The 24,575-nt window shown below is 42.0% G+C and overlaps 1 protein-coding gene and 1 long non-coding RNA gene across 6 annotated transcripts in view; one reads left to right on the forward strand and one right to left on the reverse strand.

The window, feature by feature from the left end:
• Positions 1-76: 76 nt before the first annotated feature.
• On the forward strand, positions 77-23,998 carry NARF (nuclear prelamin A recognition factor). 3 transcript variants are annotated; one of them, XM_065852165.2, is made up of 12 exons: positions 77-97; positions 5,293-5,381; positions 5,959-6,039; positions 7,008-7,151; positions 8,789-8,921; positions 10,041-10,175; positions 14,493-14,611; positions 15,492-15,621; positions 16,317-16,389; positions 17,696-17,833; positions 19,585-19,742; positions 20,281-23,998. In XM_065852165.2, exons 1-12 carry the CDS (start codon positions 94-96, stop codon positions 20,520-20,522), a joined length of 1,446 nt encoding a protein of 481 aa, XP_065708237.1. In that variant the 5' UTR covers positions 77-93; the 3' UTR covers positions 20,523-23,998. The 3 variants fall into 3 exon arrangements, with proteins under 3 accessions (XP_065708237.1, XP_065708238.1, XP_071672384.1); XM_065852166.2 differs by lacking the exon at positions 77-97 and adding an exon at positions 4,525-4,663; XM_071816283.1 differs by lacking the exons at positions 77-97; positions 5,293-5,381 and adding an exon at positions 4,562-4,663.
• The window catches only part of LOC136109448 (uncharacterized), a 21,656-nt gene continuing 3,269 nt past the window's right edge, over positions 6,189-24,575 (reverse strand). Inside the window, exon 3 of one of the 3 annotated variants that reach the window (XR_011741751.1) lies at positions 6,189-6,715. This is a non-coding gene — a long non-coding RNA (uncharacterized lncRNA). Of the gene's footprint in view, positions 6,716-10,253; positions 10,450-14,174; positions 14,275-24,575 lie in introns of those variants that run through there. The other 2 variants (XR_010652502.2, XR_010652501.2) reach the window with 2 other exon arrangements.

A 24,575-nucleotide genomic window follows, 5' to 3' on the forward strand; every position in this document is an offset into this window, starting at 1 on the left:
CCGCTTTCATGTGTGAGGGGGGAAGGAAGGGCCTCGCCCAAGATGGTGGCGCGCTGCCCGGAGTGAAGATGGCGGCCAGGCCTCGGGTGCTGCATGAGTAAGAGCATTCGGTGTGTCCTAAAGTTGAATGGCTTTAACTGTAATATGAAAAGGAGAAAAGAATCTCGCGTGGGCAGAAATAAAAATAATTCAAGGCAATGCTTTTTGAGATACTCTGTGAATAGAATCCTGAAAAAAATGCTATCATTCAAAACCTGAGGGGTGATTATAAAGCAGGGGTAACAGTGATAATTGTATGGGTTTAATGTTGATGTGGTGATAATCATATGGGTTTAACGTTGATGTAGTGACACTTTGTGAATTGGATATCAGCTGAAGGCTTGAGCTTGGAAAATCTGTTGCTGGGGAGGGAAGCTTCTAATTTGTTTGAAATAGTGACTTTTCCTCTTGTGGACAGTGAGGTTACACTGGAAAAATCCTTTGTGTTTCTAGTTCAGTTAAACATCACTGCTCATGTTATCTTTGGGACAAAATAGGTAAAGTGGGGACACCTGTAGTTTTGCTGAACCTCTTAAATTTTCTTTATGTAAGACAATGTATAACTTCATCAATAAACGATATTTGGTTATCGGTTGTGCAGAAATATGGTTCTTCCTGATGACATAGTGAATTTTTGCATTATTCCCTAATCTGCATCCAGATACACCGGAGTGTTTGCTCAAGGCCATAACATGGTTGAAGCTTGTTCAGCTGTTCCTGAACATTGCTTTTGGTGAAAAGTCACTGAGTTTTTGAGCAGTGTGTTTTATAACAGGCCAGTGTGAACTATTTGAAGATAGAGGGGCCAGTGTGAACTATTTGAAGATAGCAGGGGAGGCGGGGGGGAAACCTCTTGGAGTTCATGGTATAGACTGAACTGTAAGTAGTAGAAAATACAAACTGATCTGCAATTTCGGTGTGTAAATGGGAAAAGGTTGTGAGAAGCTGGCAGGATGAATTGGGGGGGTGAGTGAGTCATGAGGTACCAGCTGCTGGACTTGGATGGCAAATAGGAAGTAATAAGTATCACGTGTTCTCAGCCCAACCGGGCAGCTGACTGAATCTTCTGGGAAGAAATGTATGTCTAAGCAGCTGTCAGTCAGTTTTTACAAGCAGCCAGTTTCTCTGGAAACCAAACGTTAAGCTATTTTGAGTGATACAAGACAAAAGATTTCTCATGCCTCGGACAGAGTGAAATAAGAAACTTATCTGTCCCCTCCACTCAGTATAAACCACACAGCATGTCACTGGTTTGTGTTATAATCTGCAAAAATATTAACAACTCTATACTTCTCCAGTTCTGCAAAGACTATGGTAGGATAACCTGATGTGACTTAATTTAATTATGGAGTTAGAAATTATTTCACCTATGGGAACACCTCAAACACAATCATGTGTCCAAACTGGAATATGGTGAGGATGCTTGTGAGCTTCTGGTATCGATTAATGGTTTTTACACCTTTTTTTTTTTTGCAAATTATCTAGGGACTTTACACCAGCACTTTGAAGTAGGTAGGTGGCATTATGCCTACCAATAAAAAAGGAAGAAGAAACATGTTGTTAAAGCGTGGTCTTGGACTTAAACAACAGCATCAATTCCAAAGCATGTTGCTGCAGAAACAAAAACTACTTGCTAGAAGAAATGTTCAGAAATGTATAATTGACTATTTGTAAACTTCTTGCTCAATAATATAAAACTAGATTTTTGTAAGGCATTGTATAGTAAATATACTTGTAACTTCTAAGTCATTGATCTGAAAACAAAACCATGCAGATAGAACTGGCTTTTATTTTACATTAGTTTGGCACTACCCATATTTCTGGTCCTTTTTCCTAATTTCAGACTATTTTCATACATATTCTTGATTTTGAGCAGTTGGTTGGGAAGCGCCACCAGCCCAGCGGTGCTTTGTGACTGGGCTGGGTTGGCTGCCCGTCCCTGTTAGAAACGAACTCATCCCATTGTGCTGTGTGGGAGCCCACTGACCTCCACAGGAACACTGGATAGAGCCAGGGGAGCACTAATTTCATGGAATATGTGTTTACCAGCTGTAACTAAGATTTATTGCCTAATTTTGACAGCTGTTGAGTGCCATACATTGAGGAGGCATTTGCAGCCTGCAATGTAACCTCTAAAGCTTGCTGAAGTTGTCCACAGCAACTGTTTTTGTAGATAAATACTTAGGGTTTTTTTATTTCATTCCTGGTATAAATGCTTTAGGTGGAGGTATGAATGTTAAATTTAGCAATGGAGGCCAAATAAATCAAGAGAGGCCATAAAAGTAAGTCATGCTCTGGAGCGGTGCCTACTGTTGACATAGGAAAGCTTTTATAATGTGGATTTTTTTGGAGTTGGCCTTGCAGTGTTGCAAATGTAGGAACTTACCTCCCCAGGGGCAGATGAAAACAGGATGGTGCCTTTTCTCAGGTTGTCAGGCACGGTGCTGACGGTAATTGATCTGATGTGCTGTGGGGAAATGGCATAAATAGCTAACAGAGAGCAGAAATCGCTCTTGGGGATTAAAAAAAATTGATCATCTGATTATCTAATGGTTACACTGTGCATTGGAACCTGGATTCCGTGTGTGCTCTTCAGATTGTACCAGTTTTTGCTCATTTTTTGAGTTCTTGAGCTGAAATTCAATCTAGTATTCCTTAAGCATACCTACTTCAACCTCTGGCTTAGGTGTGTACCGAAGATGTTCTCAATGTTTCCGTGTTTCTGCACATTTCCATTTTCATGTAGTTATCCATTTTGCATGGTGAATATAAGGAAATATGAGGGGAAATAAAAAATAGATTAAAAACAATCTGTGCAGAGGTACAGAAATATCCCAAAGTGTCATGTCTTTTGAAGAATCACTACATCGAATTTGGATAACAAATGTAAGCACAATCACCACAGTGTGAAACAGAAGGGTTTTAGCTGTGCCTCTAAGTGCAGATCTCAACACATTCCTGATTTAGAACTTTTGTCTGTGCTATCACTATATCTGTCAATGCAACCATGGATCCTTGTGGAATAAGCCGCAAGATTGGCACAGCTTTTTAGTCTGAAAATACTAAGTATCATTTTGAACTTGCATTGCTCTAGAGTGATTGTAGTGCTTCATAAATCTGTCATTAATATGCTAATGTGAAAGCACTTTGAATGAAGACACCAGAAGCTTAGAAAACGATTACCAAAGCTATTACAATTTCTACCTTAAGCTAGGATTAGTGATATTTTTCCAGAGTATATGTAGAGCAGTATCAGCTTATTTTTCTTTAAATGGGCAGTAAGGAAGTGTTTCTTTTTGCTTTCATTATGGTAAAGTTAAGGAATTCCCAGTTTCTTTGACCTCAGTGATAACTCACATATGGCTGTAATTTTTTTCTTTAAAAAAACCATTATTTTTACATTCTGCTCGGGGGGTATCTTTAAAACACTGATTAATTTAATTGCGAAATATTTAACAGCCATATCCACAAACTTCTCTGGATTGCGGTGTCTTTTACAGACAGTTGCAGTGAAACAAGCATTTAGTTATGTTCTTGAGTGACAAACTTCTCCAGCCGTGATTGTCTGTAGTTCTTGTGCTATTTGTGCTTAACAAAAACATATTCTGCAGATTAAAGCATTAGAGCTTTCTTGTAATAGGAGGGGATTTACCCAGCGCGCTTGATAAAAGTTGCAGTTTAGGCAGGAAATTGCATCTTTGTTGGAAGTTCTGTGGTTTAATTTCTAAAATGTCATTTTATACTTAAAAAGCTGCTCAGGGCAGCTATAGGTCTATGTTTATACTTCTCTGCTCAGGTGGACAGGGGTTGAAAGAGGAGGAAAATGTGGATTTAACCTTTCTGTTTAAATGTTATAGTCCGAGGTTTAGAAAGACCACCACTCCACCATAAATCATAAGCATCTTGATACTTTGGGGCCTATGAGGTTGTGGAAGGCTGATGTGTGTGTTTAATAATGCTGCACATAAGGATTTTTGATGCCTGCCTGGGAATAGCATCACTGGTACTTGGGTTTTGTTACAGATACATGAGATCAGAGCATACTGGTTAAATAAAACGGTAATCATTGGGTTTTTTAGTACCTTCCATAGTGTTACTTCATTTAAAAGGAACTGAGTGAAAAGAAAAACTGGGGGGGGGGGAGAGGGAGTAAAGTCTTGATATGATGTAACTGCGGAGTATGTTTTAAAAAATACGCGAAGAAGGTCAAGAGAAGCCCCAAACCTTTGGGAAACGCCGCACCGAACTGCATTCAATCGCATTATTGATGCTCGGAGTCCGCCGTGCATCATCATGTTGCCCGGTAGCAGCTGCCGAGGCCGTCCGTTCCCGTCGCTCCCGGGCAGGTGCCTGACGGGTCACACGCTCCCGTTCCCCGTTCTACCCGAGCGGCATTTACGGCCCGGGTTGCGGGCACAGGACGCGGACGCGCAGCGCGGGGTCGCTCCGTGCCCGCCCCGCGGCGGGGACGCGCGGCGCGCCCCCGGCGGCGGCTACGTGACGGCGCTCAGGTCCACAATGAGCCCCGGGAGGCGGGGAGGCGGCGGGACCTGCCGGCGACAAGGCGCTGGGTGAGGCGCTGCCGCCTCCTCCTGCCGGGGACGCGACTCAGCGCGGCGGGGAGGTACGGTACCGGTTCTTCGTCCTTCCACCCCCGTTTTGAGTGGTTCGGGGGGGCTGGAGGGGTGTTCGCTTTGTATTTTTTCTTCTGTGGAGCTGATGAGCTGCGGCTCGTGGCCGCCCGCCCGCTCTCCCATCACCTCGGTGGCGGGGGGGCTGTGAAGAACCGGGGTGCCGGGGGTGTGCGGCGGCTGAGCTGCCGGCCCGTGTGCCGGGGAGCCCCGCTCCGCTCTCGGCAGTGCTGCGGGGCGCCCGCCGTGCTCTCCGGAGGGAGCTTTCCCCGCGGGGGGGCCGTTTCTGTCGTTGAGCGGTTTTTACCCCGTGTTTCTCCCAAGAGGCGCCCGGTGCCCCCTCGCTCCACGTAACGGGCTGGGGCGCTGGGTGCCCGCCGGGATTGTTGGTTAATTACAGCTTTAATAAATTGCGGAGCACGTGAGGGGCGCGGCGGGGCCACCCCCGCCCCAGGGGGCTGTATTGGCTGCGGGGACCGGCCGGCGGGGGCGATAAGAGGGGCAGGAGGCGGGCACGGCAACAAAGGGCTGCGGGGACGGAACCAAGGAGGGAGGGTTGGCAGCGACCGCTGGTTGTGTGCCGGGCCTCACCTGCCTGCCCCGCTCTGCCCCTGTCCCGCAGCCCCGGCGGCGAGGACCGCTCGGCAGCCGAGCCAGGGCCGGGCTGCGCCGGCGGGATCGCAAATGAAGTGCGAGAACTGCACCAAAAAGGTGAGTGCGGCGGCGGTGCGACCGGCTGGGCCCCGGGCACGGCGCCGGAGGGGTGCGGGCAGCCGGTGGAGTTCCCGGCCCCCCCAGGCCGGCGGGGCTGTGGCGTCCCGGTTTGCCCGGTGAGGCGGAGCGGCCTTGGGCTCCAAGGTCACCGGCCTCTCCGCGACTGGAGCGCAGCGCTGTGCCCGTTTTCCCCTCCGCGGAGCGGCGGTGACAGCGCACGGGGGGCACCGGGCAGCGGTATCGCCGGGACGCGGCTGTGTGTCGGGCTGGAGCCGTCACGTAGCGCCGCGACGTGTAGACACAGCTTCTGTGCTCCGGTTAATCTTCCCCTTGGGGTTAAAAAAAAAACCCGCTCAGAACTGTGAAACTGGTGAAGCAAGTGAATTTCTGCGGAATTATGTTCACCGTAGCAAAACGAAAACAAAGCGTTGCGTATAAGGATGTAGATTCAATGCTGCCAAAACCTGTAAAAGAGCCACGTTAGCTTCTAATGGTACAAACAGCTCTGCAAAGATGTTCTTACTGAATGGCGAAGGATTTTTGCTTAATACGTGTGGTTTATGTTTTGTTTCAGGAATGCAGTAAAAAACAGAAAAATGATGACACACAAAGTACATCTGTTGATGCATTGAGTTCAAATGATGACTTTGAAGAGGTAATGTTCCTTCTGAAAATTGTGAGATACCAGTTTTTATTGTGTACCCCAAAGCAGGCTGAAAGTAGAGAACTTTTAAGTACTAAATATAACACTAATCAACAAGAAGTTGTAAGCAATTTTGAGCACTTCTAGATATCCCACGAGAATCAAGAATCTTTTAAAAAGATGAAATAAAAAAGCCCTTACTATGTAAACACAAAACTGAAATTGAAGCTCTAAACATTTTTTTTAGTGTCGAAAATCTTCCATCAACTATTCAAAGTAGGCATAGGGCTTGTAAAGCGAAAATGGGTAGTGACAGTACGAATGCACAGAATGTCTCTATTTATATTAGACAAACAGATCACATACTGTTCTTTAACAGAGGACTGTTTAGCCGGGAATGGATTCTCAATTCAGAGATTTTTTCTTTACATTTTTGCAAGTACTCTGGTTTTGTTGCCCTTTTATCCAAGTATTCCTTCTTCCCACAGATGAGCTGCCAACGGTATTGCAGCCAGAAATAGGGAACTGTTGATCTTACAGTATATGGTCAATGTAACTGTAGGACTGTACTCTGTCTTACCTCGTGATAAAAAGCCAAAGCCATCTTGCTGTTGGAGGGCTCTCTGGCTAGTAAAGGGGTTTCATAGTTCAAGTAGAAGTTTTCTCAGTTGTTTGTGGACTGTCCGCTCTGAAACGCAATGCAAATCAAGTCACTAGAACATGGACGTAAATTTAGATCTGTGTTTACCCTTAAACATTTTGCAGTTTCACAGTAATAACAGGAGCAAAGCCATGAAAAAGGATGGAACAGATTATTCTGATTACTTCTGAATAATCTTGGATGCTATTCAAGTGTCATGGATTGTCTTGTTTTAAACAAAACTGACAGTGTGTTTGCTCTTCAGCTGGGTCATTGCAGAGCTCTTGAAGATTGGTCAATCATTATTAAATACTTGTATACTTTCTTTTTTTCCTCTCAGAAAAATGAGTTTCATACGTTGGCTAATGCTAAAATCCTCCTTAGCGACTGCCTAGCTTGTGACAATTGTATGACATCAGAAGAAGGAGCCAGAGTTTTCCAACAGAATCAGAAGGAGCTCTTTCGTGTTCTTAACCTTAACAAGGTAACGTGACACAAACAATAACACAGCTTTCTGTGAGGAGGAGGAAATCACAGAATGACTAAGCAGCTTGGTTTCCCAAGGCAGATGAGATGAAGATTTGTCAGGATGTGCTTTTTCCAAAGAGGAAGTAAAAACTTCAGGCAAGATGAACGTTGAAGTACTTAAAATAATTTTGTGCTAGATGTGCAAGGTCATGGCGCTTAACCTAAATGCGAGAGGAAAGTTACTGCACCCACGGAAGTAAAATCTTGGGAAAATGTAACTGCCTTGTTACTGTAATAGCAAATTAATCTGTGGTTCAGTGTTTATAAATCCTTACACCTTCATTACTACAACTGCTCTGGGTGTTGCTGGTGCCAGTGTATCCACATAATAAAAAGTTATCAAGGCAAGTTTTTGAAGGTAGAGTTGTTTTTAATATATATTCAAGCTGACTACATTTGGAACAAATTTTTTTTTGTCCAAATTCTTGTCAAAAGTTATAAAAGTGTTGTATTGCTGCCTTATTTTCTGCTGAGAAGCTAGTTGCTCTGTATGGTACTTGGATCTTTAGATTACTGAATTATTTATTTTAGTTCTGCTCCAGATTTGAGCCCTTACTTGGGGTGCAAAAGCTACCAGAATTGATGCAGTTTCTTAATCTGTATAGAAGTGTCATAAATAAGAGGATTCATTACGCAGTGATTCAGTTTCCTTAGAACTAGTTTAACTCTCCATACAGTATGATGTTGTTGTACAGAAGAAAAACAAAAGGGGAAAAAAAATCTTTTGGGTAATATGGGTCATATTAAGAGAGCCTGAAGTCCACAAAAGGGAGGCAGCCAAGTACCTTGATCAGAACTTGAGGTGACCAAGAGAGGACAGCGAGCAAGAAGATGCTTTCCAGGCAGCTGTGAGCTCTACTTCAAGGCTCATTAGGGTGTTTAAGTACAAACTACGGTTGCTAATCTTTTTAGGGTAAGACTTGTCTGTGGCATAGTCCTGGTTGTCTTCCAAGGGTTCCACTGATGTGGAAAATATCACAACTAAAGCAAGATTCATCTTCATATAAATGTCACAGTAATCAGAGCTTTAGAGTTGCACACCATCTTAGGTATTTTGAAAGAGTTCTTCAGTGCCTACACACACTGATTTGTTGAGGGTCATGTCTTGCCTGTTTTCCCCAGTGCCTTCAGTGGTAGAGACACAAGAGCCTTAATAAAGGATCAGATCTGTCATTTCCTGGGTTGGATTTGTAACATCAAATGCCCATGCTCCCGTAAAGATTAGTTTATTAATGTTTAAACATACAGCTTTATTCATATTTGCTAGAGTGTTCCATATTGCTAGAACATCAGAGGTGCTGAATGTCTCAACTTTTCTTATGCCACTAGGAGACCAACCATAGAATTGTCCTGGGAGGGCTGGATTTCCCCAAGTTATGTAAAAAAGATCTACGGGTGACTAGAGATGAACACTGACAGGGTCAGAGGAACATCTTGTCCTGCCCTCAGGAAACTTGATAATTGTTTCGCAGGGGTTTTACACTTGGGGCGTTGAGGAATAGCTCCAGGAGTGGAAAAGGGGGGGCGAAGGAGGGAGCCTTACCTTGTTGTGATTACATACCTTGTTTTCTTTGTTTTTGTTTTGTTTACCAGAAATGTGATACCTCAAAACACAAAGTGTTGGCAGTGTCTATATGCCCGCAGTCATTGCCTTATTTTGCTGCTAAATTCAATCTCTCTGTGAATGATGCAGCCAAGAGACTCTGTGGTTTCCTCAAAAGTCTCGGTAAGTTTGAATATGTTACGATGGTGGAGCAGAAAGCTGAGATTATTTTAGGTTTCTGCTTCCTCAGCAGAGTTGTTACGCAGTCATAAAGTGCCATTGCACAATGTAGTTTGGAGTTTGAAATAACAGCAGCGCACCAGTATGACAGAAATGGGGATTTGAGGCACGTGCTGATAGTAAAGGTCACAGAATTGAAGGACATTACAGACCTGTCTTCAGAGCCTTTACTAAGAAGTCAGGGAAGAGTTGGTTATGAGCTTCTGTAAGTTTTTTTTCCCCTTTATTTTGTAACTCAAGGGAGGAGGGAGTTCTTAACGTAAACGCCTTCCAGTCCTTTTGACACACATCTCTAGCAGATTCTCAGTCGTGTGGTTTTTTTTTCTGTAATTTGAAATTATATGCAAGAACTGTTGTATCTGCCTATTTTATGTTAAAGCTGTATTTCCTTTGCTATTTTTACTATATATACCAAGTTTTATTTAAAAAACAAAAACCACTTTGTCTATGGGTTTGAGTCTCTTCTTGTACCTGAGGGATCAAGGGAAAGGATAGTAATATACTATTTCCTCCCTTTTATATTTTTTAATAGTTTTTATGCATCCATTTTTTTAATCTAAAAGGAATTCTAAGTTCTGGTGGGCCCCATTTTTCTCAGAATGGTTTATTATCTGTGCCTCACTGCAGGGCCGTGCTCAGTGTGACGGAGGCGCGTAGGGAGTGTGCTGCTGCCCAGGCAGGCGGGAGCGCTCTGCGGTGCCGCTGATATGTTCGGTGATGTGTTCGGTGATATGCTCGTGTGCCTTTGCAGCCAATTTCAGCCATGGGAGAGGTGCCTCGTGGCTGAATGGCAAATCTCTCATAAGGAAGCAGACATGTATTTGAAGTGTTATTAGTCACCGTTAGCAAGTTGGTGGTCCTTTTTAAATTCAAGATGTAGAAAGTAGCTTTTCAATGTATGGCTTATTTTTTTTGGCTCTACTATTTGTGAAAATTTGGAGAGGGTAAAGGATATACCTGTTGATCCTCCCAAGATTTTCTATACACCTGGAACTTGGAAAGAAGCCCGTGGGATGGAGAATATGCTACTAATTCACTTTTCCTTACTGCTTTCTTTCATAGGGGTGCATTATGTATTTGACACCACTATAGCTGCCGATTTCAGTATTCTGGAGAGCCAGAGGGAATTTGTGCAGCGGTATCAGCGGAGGAACCAGGAGGAGCATGCCTTACCAATGTTTGCCTCTGCTTGCCCTGGTGAGAACTGACTTCTCTAACCTTCCCACACTTCAGCCTGGGCTTTTTGCAATTACCAAGGGCGGTTTCATTTGGGAGCCTTACATAATTTAGAGCCTTTTGGTTTTGCTTTTGAGAGACACCAAACATCACAGCCAGTACTTGCCACCAGTAGTGCTGCTCATCCGTAGTGCATTGCAATCCTTTGCTAGAGGGACCTGTTTTCCACAGGCCGTTGGGAGAGCAGAATTTGTTTCCAACAAGCATCTCATCGTTCCCATATGCGAGTGGAGTTCTGTAAAAAGTGAGGAATTCTATTGTTGCTTTTCAAAAAGAAAACCCCATGAAAGAACCTTGCTGCAGTCCACAGCCTCTGATAATACAAAGAACCTGGACTACTGATTTCCTTGTGCTAGTGTTCATTTGTGGTATTTATTAGTCAGTTGTGTTCCCCGTCACTGCTATAAAAGCAGCATACATGACCTATGAATCTCTGGATAATGAAACTGAGGCACAGAAGCACTGAGGTTCTTAGTGCTTTGTGTAAGACCTTTGGAAAAATCAATGGGAACTGGAATGGAGGAGTTAGTGCCTGCTGCTTGTGTGTCCAGACCACAGAGTTTAACATGGCATTTCCTTATTGAAAAGAATCTTTAGGGAACTTTGCTTACTGATATAATTAAACCACAACCTCCGTTATCTTAAGCAAAGTTTTGAACTTGCCACTGAAGCCTAGAGGAAAATAGCAAGTGATATTACTCTTAATGACTGTGAGATGGTTATGTCGGACACTTAGAAAATAATTCCCACTTGAAATGTCACAGACTTGACTCACTAAATGTCTCACTTCTGAAAACTTGGCACCTGAGAACTTGCTTTGTTATGAACAAAACCTGCACTTATTACAACTGAGAACATGTAGAACATTCATTGTTTACTTCTGCATTTGTTAGCACATCATCATTTCAGTTTGATAAGTCACATTCCTAAAAAAGAAGTATCAAAAAGGAGGTAAAAGTAACTCCTTCACCCACCTTCCCCCTCAGCTCCACCCTAGTAAGCTCATGGTGTTGCTTTTCAGAAGGCTGGTAAAAATACGAAAATATAGCTTTGAAATAACTTAAGTAAGTTGCATTCTTTAAAGAAATGTTACAGTTACAAGAGAGCGAGTTAGATTAAGCATTTGGTGATCCCAGAATCTGCTGTTGTCATTGATTTACAGTTTCAATACTGCTACTTAAATTGTACTTTTGTTTGTTTTGTGTATTCTGTAGTGGAAGTATGTGGGTTACGCTTTAGGAACTACATATATGTATTAAGAGGAAAAGTCTCTTTTTTCTGTTACTGTTATCTTAGCATTACCTTCTATGTTCAGGAGCAGACATACTATATGTTGCTTTTTCTTCATGTAAAACCTGTGAAGTTGAAACAACCCCCTATTACTTGGCTTTGTCATCTTGTACCTGGTTTATTTAAAACTCAAACTCTGAGGATTTCTTCTATAACTTCTGGGATCATTTTAATTTTCTTCATCTAGAAAGAGAGCTCAGATTTTCCGCTCTTCTCATTGGAAATATTTTAAAATAGTTAATGGAACACTTTTTTTTGTCCTTGTCTGTTCTACAAAAGATTGTTTCTGTTTTCAGTGCTAGTTATGGTGTTAACATCTGTACCACAGCAAATAGGTAGCAGAAGTATGGGTGCTTTCCATTTCTGGAAAACAGAACAGAAATACCACTGTAAACCCATTCTGAAAGCATATGGTATTTCATTCCCATTGACAGCAGTTACAGGAAACAACATATAATGATCAGTCATCTTTAAAGTGAGGTTGTTCACTGTGTCTCCTGACTTAACTGCCTGGGTGCATTTTCTGTTCCTCCTCCTCCTTCCTCTCTCTAGCCCCACATTACATAATTTTGTCCTAGAAATGTTTACTGGGTGTGTTTATCACAAGATGTTTTTTATATAGCTCTGTAGATATAAGGTCAATGTGAGCTCAAGTATAACTGCTTTACTCTTACTTATCTTCGGGGGTAACTTTCCACAGAAATATCACCCTCTGCAGGACTGTTCTGTGGTGTAAAAGCTACCATGAGCAAAAGAGCAGAGCTTGTATAGTCCCAAAACCTGACAAAAGGGCATGTTATTGTCTGTCTCTTAATTGTGCCTACCTCCTCCTGCTGCTCTCTTAAAAGAAAGTGAAATACATTTTATTGGGTTTGTTTCCTGTTGAAAGTACAACAGTGTAACTACTGGTTTTATGTATATAATAGCTCAGAAATAATCAGTTTTTTCCCTAATTTACCAAACTGGAAAGCAACACGAAGCACTTGGAGTGGGAGGCAGTCAGCGTTTTGAATGCACTGCCAGCCTGAACTCCTAGAGCAGACTCACAGTGTAAGTAGGAAGAGTATAACTACTGAGGATTCAAATGCTTTTGTCCCAGTCAACTAAACTAATTTCCTTTTACAGGAACGGGGTTTTACAGTAGTGACAGTTTTGTTTTTCTGCACTTTACACTGATGCATAGATATTTATAGTATGCAACTTTGATCTACTCACAATCAACCACTAAAAATAATGTATTCTGAAGTACATCTTTAAGAATTTATAGAGTGATTTGTAGGGGTTTCCTGTTGTTTTTTGCTAACACAAACCAAGAAATGGCCAAGAATCTGAATGAATTTATGGAGGCTATAGGTTATTATAGGTACAGAAGTACATTGATATAAGAACTGGATATCTCGGGCTCCCTTTGACTGGCTCTGGAATCTGTTGACGAGTAGGCAGAAACAGCCAGTGCATATGTGAAGTGCAGATAAATGCCTCCTGTTGCTTATTTACCACGGCTGCCTGTATAATTACACAGTGACTAATGGTCATTGTGGAGCTGGAGCTATTAGACACTTGTTCCATCTACTGCAAGGAAAGAAACAATTTAAGAAATTGCTTTGGACGATACCTGCCAGAAGTCCCTTGCAATTTAGTGAAATTGCCTTACAGTTCGTGACTACAATATCTAAAACATTCCAGTTCTGAAAACAGCCTCATGCAGGAGTGCTGTGGATGGCAACCACAGTGTGGTGGGTTGACCCTACGGGACATCAGGTGTCCACCACGGCTGCTCTGTCACTTCCCCTCCTCAGCTGGACAGAAAAGGGAGAGAAAATACGATGAAAGGCTCATGGGTCGAGATTCAGGACAGGGGAAATTAGTTTCATTTATCACCAATCAAATCAGAGTAGATAATGAGAAATAAACCCAGCACTGTAGCCCCCCCAGCTACTAAAAACCTCGCCACACAAACCCAACACACAGTTGCAGTATAAGGGAAGGACCTTCCAGAAATGCTGCTAAAGTACAAAGCAGAATGTTTTTAAAAACTGTCCTTAATTTGTTTGAAGCAGTTTTCATTCTCTTTTGACAGCATTTGACACTAAAGCCATTTAAGAAACAATTAGGTATCTGTTTCTCAGTTCATGTAGGTGAAGCAAAAAGTTCTGAATCCTTTCTGTGACAGATTCTGGGCTGTTGTTTTCAGTAAGAGTAAGAAAGAATTGCACACCCTAAATATTTTCATCTGCTCATTTGCCAGCTCCTATTCTGGAAGTGGGGGGATAATAGAACTGCTCTGGGTATTGCAGGTGATGTGAATATACAGAGTGGGTCATAGCTGAAGTGGTGAAGGAGCCTGGTGAGAGAGGGGGGGCTCGTGAGGAACTAAGAATGTTGAATACAGAGAGATTTCAGTGACTATTTGCGTGTGGGTGTGTGTGGGGTGTTTCTAAAGAAGGTATGGCTACTCTAACAATAGTAAAATAAGGCATTTTTTTCCAGGCGTAATCCATATGCATCTCGTGATAATGCTTTCATGTGACTCTCTGTTCTAAAGGAGGCAAGCTGAGTGCGTGGATATTAAATCTCAGGAAACAGAAGGTTACAGTTAAGCAGCTGAACAGAGAACATTTGTTGTGGTATCTGGTGATCCAAGGGCTGAGGTCTAAAAAGTCAGCTTACCCTTTGTTAGCTGGCGTCCTGTTCTTTCCGCTTGGTTGAATCTATGCATTAGAAAGGTTGTAATAGGCCATGAAGTTCATGGTGGTTTCCAGGCCTAGGACTGATGACACAGGGAATTATTGACAGCCAACTGTAAAGCATTTTTAACAGAGCCTTCAGGTTTCCTGCAGTTTCCAAAGTGGGGCTTCCAGCCTGCACAGCAATGTCCTACCTACTGTGAAGGTGTCTGCAGTTTCAAGAGCTGTTTCTGTAACTTGTGCCAGTTTTCCATGCTTACATGCCACTTCTCTACCTAATGGTCATTTTCTGGCGTTCTAGGTTGGATCCGGTACGCTGAAAGGGTACTCACCAATCTCGTGACCCCTCACATTTGCACTGCGAAGTCCCCACAGCAGATCATGGGCTCTCTGGTAAAGGGCTACTTTGCCAGGCAGCAGGTAAGTAATTCTGATTTATTTTTGCCATGATGGTCTTCTAAAATGATAGGCTGGTAGGTTTAAATACTGAAATAGAGATCTTCAGTGTATTATAAAATGATAAAGCATCTTCCTGAATTGTTTGTTCTTTACTTGAACAATAAATGGCGTTCTGCTGTTATATAAGCACCTGTGATAAGAAGAATATACAAAGAACCTCATTTCATGCAGCGTGAGCTGGCAGCAATCCTTGTGCTCCCAGTGCAACATGGATTTAGATATTTATGAGTAAAGTTAAATCCAGAGTAGCTAAAGAGATTCTTGTTAAATGCTGCCCATGTAGTTCTAAAGCACAGCCTAAATGGGAGCGGAGGAGAATAATGGAGGAACTGCCTTGTTATCTGGGATCAATAAAAGCATTGTATCCTAGAAACTAACCTTGTAATCATCTCAATTTGGTATGTTGAAAAAGTTGCTCTTCTTTTTACATATCATACTTAAATTTAACAGCATTCACATCACATAGGGAAGTGTTACTGTCTCCACATAGAGAAATATTGATGGACTTGCTGTGCATGAAAGTAAATGAGTGACAGCCAGCAAACGGAATTCTCATGTCCTGACTTGCACTCACTTTCTAAGGCAATCAAAAACTGTAGAAAATGTGGTCTGAAGGAATAGGTAAAAGTTTCGGCCAGAAGACTGACTCTGTCTGGGTGATGATTTGTGACTTCCAGCAGATCACTTCATCTGTGTGGGGCAGTGGTTAAATTTAACTGCTAGGGATTGATTGCTGGTATTACTTGCATAGAGTTTATGATGCTGGTTTTGTCCTTGTCGTTCTTCAAGCTGTCTTTTGTTCTTCACGGAGTTCACACGTGCTCTCTTCTGTGTTCCACAGAACTTGTCTCCTGATAAAATTTTCCATGTAATCGTGGCACCTTGTTATGACAAAAAACTGGAAGCCTTGCGGGAAGATTTCTACACTGCCTTGTATAATTCGCAAGAAGTTGATTGTGTTCTCACATCAGGTTAAATCTTCTTTAAGTTTATACTCTTTATGAAGATATAAGTGAATCACCATTGTAAGAATAGCCTTTATGCCAGACTTTGCTTTTTTTCCAGTCTGCTTTAGTTGTAAGGTTGGGGTTTTTTCTGCTTTAAAAATAAGTACAGGGTTTTGTGCTACAGGTAGTATAGGTATTGTATAGGAAAGGCAAAGCAAAAAGTACTTTTCCTTCTAAGTTGGTATTCATCTGAAAACAAGATTCAGGAGTTTGTCAGCCTCTAGAGAGAGGTAAGAGTTACTCAAATCCATATTTAAAATCATTGTCTTGCTCATCTGTGGTCATGATTTAATCGCCACTGGGATTATTCATAACATTCCAAACACATGGCACCAGAGGCCTTTTGGTGTGGCTGTAGTGTTTAGGTTTCATGTCCAAACTATCCTCCTTTTTCCCCCTGTGGTACAGAAATGTCTTTGAAACTTTACCTCACCGAAAGGCTAAAGAGAGTGTTGTGAAGTTTGGGGCACGCTGAAGGCCCTTGACTTCAGGGCTGAGAGTGTCTGGCTTCTCCATGACAGGAGGGAACTGACTCTCGTAAGAGCTGGAGAATGTGGCCACAAGCACATACAGGTGTTGGTATATTGATCCTTAAACTGAGGCACAGCATGTGCATTTTGCTTGGTGTTGAAAGTAAAATGTCATATGTTTTCCTACAGGTGAAATTGTCCAAATAATGGAACAGAAAAATGTGTCTATGAAAGATGTGACTGAAGTAGCTGTAGATAGTTTGTAAGTAGTTTTGTTGTGGATTGCTGCCTTATTTTGATGACCAATGACAAAGCCTTTGAGCGTATTCAATATAAATGTAAAACTTCTCACAAGAATGTTTTTTCTTTTTAAAGAGAAAAGCCCGCATCAAAGCCTGAGTATACTAAGGCCTCATCTTTTATATAGTAGTCAGAAAACCCCAAAGTACTCTCTTAGATTTTCATTGCTATGTATAAAAGTAATACGAAACAGAAAATATAAAATGGTATATGCTAAGTACAAAGCAGATAATTTGAGGTAATGACCCCCATCTAGAGATTATTTTAAAATTTATGATTTTTGTGTAGCTCCTTTTTTTATATTTTAATGCAGTAATATTAGATTTGACTGTATCAAGTTCATGACTTGGTAGTGTGACTGTTGACCCCATTGGGAGCTCCCCTGTGCCTGAGCTCCTGTAAAGCTGGAGAGTCCCACCTGCCCCCTGGGCTGCACACAAAGCTGCTGGGGGCGACCATGGGTTCCACCATCTGTTCTGTGCCTCCCTTGCTCAGAGCAGCATCTCAACAGTAAATTTCCACTTCCCCTACCATGTGCATGAATTGATCGAAGTAGCACCCTTTCAGGAAATGGTAATGAATTGTTTCAGCCCAAACAGAGCAGTTTTCAAGATTAGATAAAACTGAAACATGCTTTAGATGAAATTTAGGAGATGAAATCACACAAAGGATTGAAGAGGTTTTGTTTACTCGCTGTATGACTGGCTCAGAGCAGCATGCATGTTGTTTTAATTTTCAGGCTTAGTTACAAAAGCTGGGCTCACTGATCTTTGTTCAAGTGCGACAGATGTTACTTGGGATCTTTCCAAAGTGGTGGTAATGCAGCAATAAACGTGCTTTCTTGCACAAAACAGAAAGCTCTGGACATTTCTAAAGATCCTTTTCCCGTTGGGTTTGTGTCCTGCTTGGACCTTGCTTACACTGAAGAGATTTAAATGGTATGGTTGTAACAGTTTCAGGGCTGGCAAAAATGTTTCCTGAGCACAGAATGGCTGTTAACCAAGTCTTTAGCCTGTGCTTATAACTTGCTGTTGCTCAAGGTTTCTGAACATGGAAAGCCCTGCATAATTTCATATTATTTTCATTTTTTTTCCCCACCGTGTTGCTACTGTCTTAAACAGGTTTTAAGTTGTAATAAATAAAAATTTTAATATGTTCTCAGTTACCGCTATATAACTCTTTATGCGGGAGACAGAGAAGGGGAAAAACATCCTTTATTTAAGTGAAGGAATGAAATTTTGAAGTTGGTCTTTCTGTTGTTTTCTAAGGTTTGATGGAATCAAGGAGGGAGATGTAGTACGGCATGATGGGAAGAGATCTGATGGTTACCTGGAGCACATTTTTAAACATGCTGCAAAGGAGCTTTTTGGCATGGATGTCAAAGAAATCACCTACAAAGCATTAAAGTAAGTGAGAGTTTCCTATCCTTGTTATGTAGGATGGGCTAGTTGGTGCTACAGTAAACCCCAATGCAGTTACTGCTAGTCCAGCTCGTTTGCTGATAGGCAGCTACAGCAAGCCGCTCTCCATCATCTTCCAACAGTCCTGGCTCACTGGGGAGGTCCCATATGATTGGAAATTGGCAAATGTTACCCCAATCCACAAAAAGGGCTGCAAAGCTGACCCTGGCAACTACAGGCCTGTCATCCTGACCTCGGTGCCTGGCAGTGTTACGGAGCAGATCATCCTAAACGCAATCACACAGCACCTTCAGGATGGACAAGGGATCAGACCCAGCCAGCGTGGGTTTAGGAGGGGCAGGTCCTCTCTGACCAACCTGATCTCCTTTTATGATCAGGTGACCCACCTGGTAGATGAGGGGAAAGCTGTAGATGTGGTCTATCTAGACTTCAGCAAAGCCTTTGACACTGTCTCCCATCATATAGTCCTGCAAAAGCTGGTAGCCCATGGCTTGGACAAGTGTACTCTCTGCTGGGCTAAGAACTGGCTGGAGGGCTGGGCCCAGGCAGTGCTGGTGAACAGGGCTGCATCCAGCTGGCGGCCGGTCACTAGTGGTGTGCCCCAGGGGTCAGTGTTGGGTCCAGTCCTGTTTAACATCTTTATTGATGATTTAGATGAGGGGATTGAGACCATCATCAGCAAATTTGCTGATGGCACCAAGTTGGGAGGGAGTGTCGACCTGCTGGAAGGCAGGAGGGCTCTGCAGAGGGATCTGAATAGACTGGAAAAATGGGGTGATTCCAATGGGATGAAGTTCAACAAGGCCAAGTGCCGGGTCCTGCACTTTGGCCACAACAACCCCCTGCAGTGCTCCAGGCTGGGCACAGAGTGGCTGGAGGGCAGTCAGGCAGAAAGGGACCTGCAGGTTCTAATTGACAGGAAGCTCAACATGAGCCAACAGTGTGCCCAGGTGGCCAAGAAGGCCAATGGTGTCCTGTCCTGTATCAAGAATAGTGTGGTCAGCAGGACAAGGGAAGTGATCCTTCCCCTGTACTCTGCATTGGGGAGGCCACACCTGGAGTATTGTGTGCAGTTCTGGGCCCCTCAGTTCAGGAAAGAGATTGAAGTGCTGGAGCAGATCCAGAGAAGAGCAACAAGACTGGGGAAGGGACTTGAACAAAAGACCTATGGGGAGAGGCTGAGGGAGCTGGGCTTGTTTAGTCTGGAGAAGAGGAGGCTTAGAGGTGAACTCAGCACTCTCTAGAACTACCTGAAGGGCAGTTCTAGCCAGGTGTGGATTGGGCTCTTCTCCCAGGCAGTCAGCAATAGGACAAGGGGGCATGGGCTTCAACTCTGCCAGGGGAGATGTAGGCTGGATATTAGAAAGCAATTGTTTGCAGAGAGAGTGGTCAGGCATTGGAATGGCTGCCCAGGGAGGTGCTGGACTCACCGGCCCTGGAGGTTTTTTAACTGAGATTGGACTAAGTGCCATGATCTAGTAAATGGACTGGAGTTGGACCAAGGGTTGGACTTGATGATCTCTGAGGTCTTTTCCAACCCAGTCGATTCTGTGATTCTATAATTATAAACCTGTAAATTTGTTGCTATGACCCTGTGTAGAAACTGAAAGAGTTCACCTCAATCTCACTGTTATCCTTGTTCTGTTCTCTTCAGAGCATCTGAATAAAAACCAACACAGTTGGGTCATCCCCTGAGTAACACAGGGGTTTAAAATGTTCTCTGTGTATCTTTGCAGGAACAAGGACTTTCAAGAAGTCACCCTGGAAAAGGATGGTGAGACAGTGCTGCGTTTTGCAGCAGCTTATGGGTTTAGAAATATCCAAAACATGGTTCTGAAGTTGAAAAAAGGAAAGTTTTTATACCACTTTGTAGAAGTCCTCGCCTGCCCAGGAGGTAAGAATAACTGGATGCACAGTGGTTCTGCACACATCTTCTGAATCTCAAGGGAAGTTGTCTTACAGGCAGACACTTAATTTCATTCCCTCTTAATAATCTAAAATGATTACTATGTAGTGAATGGTCTAGAACACAAATTGCATGTGCAGGTTTGGCTCAGAAATTGATTTAGTTTTCTAAAATTAACCGCAATGTTATTTGCTCTCTTCTGACCTATAAATAAGGGACAGCATGGCTCTTATGGTTGTTTCAGACCTCAAAGGAAATACTCTGAAATGTGGTTGTCAAGGGGAAGAAAAGACAAGGATCATAATTAAGATCATAAAGAGCGGGCAGAGAAAGACTGTTGATAAGGAAACCTCATTTACATTAATATGTTGTTGATATTGGAGTAATTTTAAGTAAATACAAATTCTATTAATAGCAGCATGGGGGTACTTTATGTAAAGTGACAAGTTTTTTCTTTAGTATGAAAAAAAATTCCAAGTTAATATAAAATCATCACCACCCTTGTGGCTTATTTTCTTTTCTTAAGGGTGCCTAAATGGAAAAGGTCAGGCACAAACTGAAGATGGAAAACCAGATAAAGCACTGCTTAACCAGATGGAAGAAATGTATGCTGCAATACCTGTGAGACTTCCAGAAACCAACATGCATGTACAAAAGATGTACCAGGACTGGCTGGAAGGCATGGACTCTAAGAAGGTCCAGGAAACTTTGCACACCAAATACAGCACAGTAAATCAAACAGCAAGCAATCTGGATATCAAATGGTAATCAATCAAACTCGGAAAAGATTTGCTTAGGTTAGTTACCAATTCAGCACTGGAAACATTCTATGCAATCGCAGATGCTATGCACTAGCCGAGTGTATGAATGAGACGCTTCCTAATTGTGAAGAACCGTTGCTTTTTACAAACAGAGAAGTCTCCGAAATCCCTGGCTCCTGCCATTGTCATTTAACTTTTACTGTGTGTAGTCTCCTGCGTATAATGGATTTCTTTAATGAAAAACATGATCTTGCAAGGTACATAAGCACTTTCTGCCAGGTGCAGGGAGTGTAATTCCTGATGAAGCTACTCCCTGAAGTGAAGGATCCCCTTCACAAAACAGGCTTCCCCAAGGTGGTGAGATATTTTACTCCTAGGTACGCAATCCCTTTCATCAGGGGAAAAGAGTCATCATGAATTTCAGTATTGCTGCAGTTGTTGTGAAATAACTTGGGATTTACTTGCCTCGTTAACAAAAAAACCCTTTACAGGGATGAGTGTGTATATGGAGAAATGTAATGACTTTATGTATGCTTCTATCCGTATTTTAACAAACATTATTCAGTTCCAAACTAGTCACCATTCCTTACTCCTGTAATATTTTGTAAAGAAAAGGATGCTTCATATAAACTGAACTTGGGAAACTAATGCTAAATGGTTATAATGCAATCCTTCATTAAAAATAGTTGCGGATGGGTTGTTTGGTACAAAAAGAGAACTTATATTTCCTTTTAAGTTTTCTTAGAAACTTGCAGCTAGGAAAAGATTGGTGCTGCTTGCTTTGTCTGGCTTCTGTACGAGAGTGAAACCTGCATATGCGACGTCACACCAGCACGTGTGTGCTGCAACCTTGCTAGATTTGCTGAGCCAGACTTAGGGCACTTTTATTCTCTCGTGTTTCGGTACACAGAATACTGGATTGTTCTTTCACTGATCTCCATGTTGACAAACTTCTGTAACAATAACTCCATGGAGTGCCTCTGAGAAAAGTATTTAGCAATGCTTGTGAGCTTATCGAAGTTACTATACATTGGCATCATGAATTTTGGTGCATTTATTTTCTTGAGTATGCTGTAAAGGCTTCATTTAACAGCCATCTTAAAGTGGTATTTGCCTGCAAGCTTTTCTGCAACTTCATGAGTTGTCAGAGGGTTATTCAAGAATGTGATGGACAAAAAAATTGCAAAGTACTGCCAAACTTCTTCATGTTTTTCCTAGTAGCATCAGATTTGTTCACAATTAATAGCTGTTCGAAGCTAGCAATGTTTCAGCTTTCCTTTTCCAGTCTGAAGGTGTGGATGGGCTTTTTTTAATCATTTCAGGCAGTTTGAATGAATCTTCCTATAAATTTCTCAATATTACGACTGCTTGTATGAGTAAGATCTAATACTTGCAAAAACCTGTGTGTATTTGAAATAGGCCTTGAATTGAACACAGTGGGTGGGATAAAGGCATCAGTGAAGTTGGTGCAAGTTCTTGGCACTGGCTGAACAACAGAGGCTTGAAAGGAGAGGGACAGACTCAAGTATGTTACGTTGATGACAAGAGAGAGTTCTCTTCATGTGGACCGCTTTAATTGGACCTCCACCTAAATAACAAAACACTTTGAGGTCTGTTTTCTTGAAAGTGCAAATGAATTTGATTACTGTGCTACCTAAATGCACACAATGAGATTATACCCATAAATTAGCCTTTTGTAAGTTGTTCCTTGTTGTAATTAAAACATTATGCTTACGTGGTGCAATATCAGAACATCTACAGAAATCTACCTCTGTACAGGAAGGGAGTCCAGAAATCGTGGTAAGACCCATGTATAGCTGAAACTTTAATAAGTATCCGCTACAGAAAGATGGTGGTGTTGCATGAAATTTCTGAAGAGATCACTTTTTAGAAGCAACATCCAACTCCTTTGGTCTGCTTTTCTTTATCTGTCATGATTTCCGGAGAAAAAAAAAAAAAAAACACAAAAAAAACCCCAGAATTACCTTGTAATAAAGAGGTCTTGTTCTGTTTGTATAGGCATATGTTTCTATGTATATATGGTTTATAGCTTTGATGGCATGTTTAAATTATATTGTGTCCTTTGTATAGTATGCTTATTTTTTTTAATGTGCATAAACGGGATGAAATGGTACAAAAAAACAATTGTTTGCTTTTCTGACGAAGACTTCACTAAACTACATGAGAGCTGCCTCGCTATTCTGAAAGGACACCCTGGAACTGTTTGTACAGCTTGACAGATACTCATCTAGCGCAGGTGGCACTGCTGTACGTGTGGTCTCTTGCCATGGTGCCTGCCTGTCACACTGGAGGGCCTCGGTCCCCACGCTGGGGGCACCCCAGGAATGGGCCAGTAGGTGAAATCAGTCTGTCCATGCTATACTGTGCTGTGTCCCACTACGTGGGGAGTTGGTGGCTCAGTGCATAAAATAAACTACTCCAGCTGAATCCACTATTTCTTCCATCTACTCAAGTGTTTTAACCTGTTGAGATAGTAGCAATGTACAAATCTAGTAGATCATTTGTCTGCTACAGTATTCTTTTTAAAGATGAGGAAGGCATCTAGCTGGGCAGCTTTTAGTGGCTAGGTGGAATGTATGTATTATAACTAGTGATTTACAGTGAGTGATACTTGTCTGGTTTTTTTTGGTCAGCTTTTGTTTTATAAGACTCTTTGGAGTAAAAAAGATTTAAAGTTTTTAAAGCCCTTTAAAGTGCCAGTTTAAAAGCAAAAGAAGGGTTTTTTTCCTTAACTATAATAAGTCATTCCCCCTTCACCTTCTCTCACTGAAATGTTAACATATATCAGAAAACCTTATTGCAACTTCATATATAATTAAATACTTGCCTAAGATTTGATTCTTACTTTTAAATCTACAGTTGGGAAGTCTGTCATTGTTGACAATACATGTTTATAGCCACGCTTTCTGAAACTATAGCATTATTTAGTTCCCTGATATGATTTTGGCAACTAATAATTGTCATTGCTACTGCCTTCGCAGCAACGGGAGAAGGTCCTGGGGTGGTCACAGCCATAGGGCTTTACTTCTCAGTTGAATGTTGTGCTGAGACAATCTTGTCTCCAGATGTTTTTTAGAATGGATGAAATTGGAGGGATTGCAGGGAAAGTAACTGGAAACGCTAAATTAATTTGGAAATATCCTCGGGGTACTATTAACTTGAGCATATCAAGTGCTTAGATACCTTGGCTTATGGTACTTTCTTCTGAAACTGCAACAACAAGGGATATGCATTGTGAAGAACTTCTGCTATGCCTTCTCCAGCACCTTGTGTTTGCCCTCTATGATTAATGGACATGGACAGATGTGGGCTGTGCTGTCACGTAGAATAATGGATATATCTGTATGCAACAGTCTCAACTGGATTATATTTGGAGAATGTGCAGTTACCTAAATTTTGGTGCTTTGTATTCAAATGGAGCATGACCATGAATTGTCCTAAATAAATCTTGATACCAAATTACGTGCAGATTCTGTCTCATTCCATAGAAAAAGCTTAATTATTTACACTTGTTCTAACATGTGCTTGTCTGGAGAATTTAGCATGAGTACTTAGCCTGTAACAGCAGTATCATGTCAGCTATTTTATGAGTATTCTGGATTACAGCTACACTTTCAACTGTGATAAATGGAGAAAGGTGCTGGATAGCAGTAGGAAACGGTAATTTGCTCTGTAGAATTGTAAAATGATGAATTGTTGAAAGGCAGACAAGCACGTACTGGCTTTAAAGCTCTTTTACCTGTGAAGAATTATGTTGCTGGATGAAGTGAATCTATGGTGGTTGACTAGTTATGCTGAAATTTACTATATATAGTTACTTAAAACACTGGGGTGCAAGGAACAATACCAACCCCCCAAACAGGGAAAGGATGAAAACCAGCCCCTACACAGAATGGGGGGATATTTTTTCACCAGTAGGTTGTGCCCAAAATTCTTCAACGAATTCAGCAAACATTTTCTTAAATTCCTTTGAACAGTTATGACCCTAACTTCCACAAAATGGTAGCCAGACCACCAAGGCCTGAAGGTGGTCAGCATG

Source organism: Patagioenas fasciata, chromosome 18 (genome assembly GCF_037038585.1).
Source record: "Patagioenas fasciata isolate bPatFas1 chromosome 18, bPatFas1.hap1, whole genome shotgun sequence".
NCBI lineage: Eukaryota > Metazoa > Chordata > Aves > Columbiformes > Columbidae > Patagioenas > Patagioenas fasciata.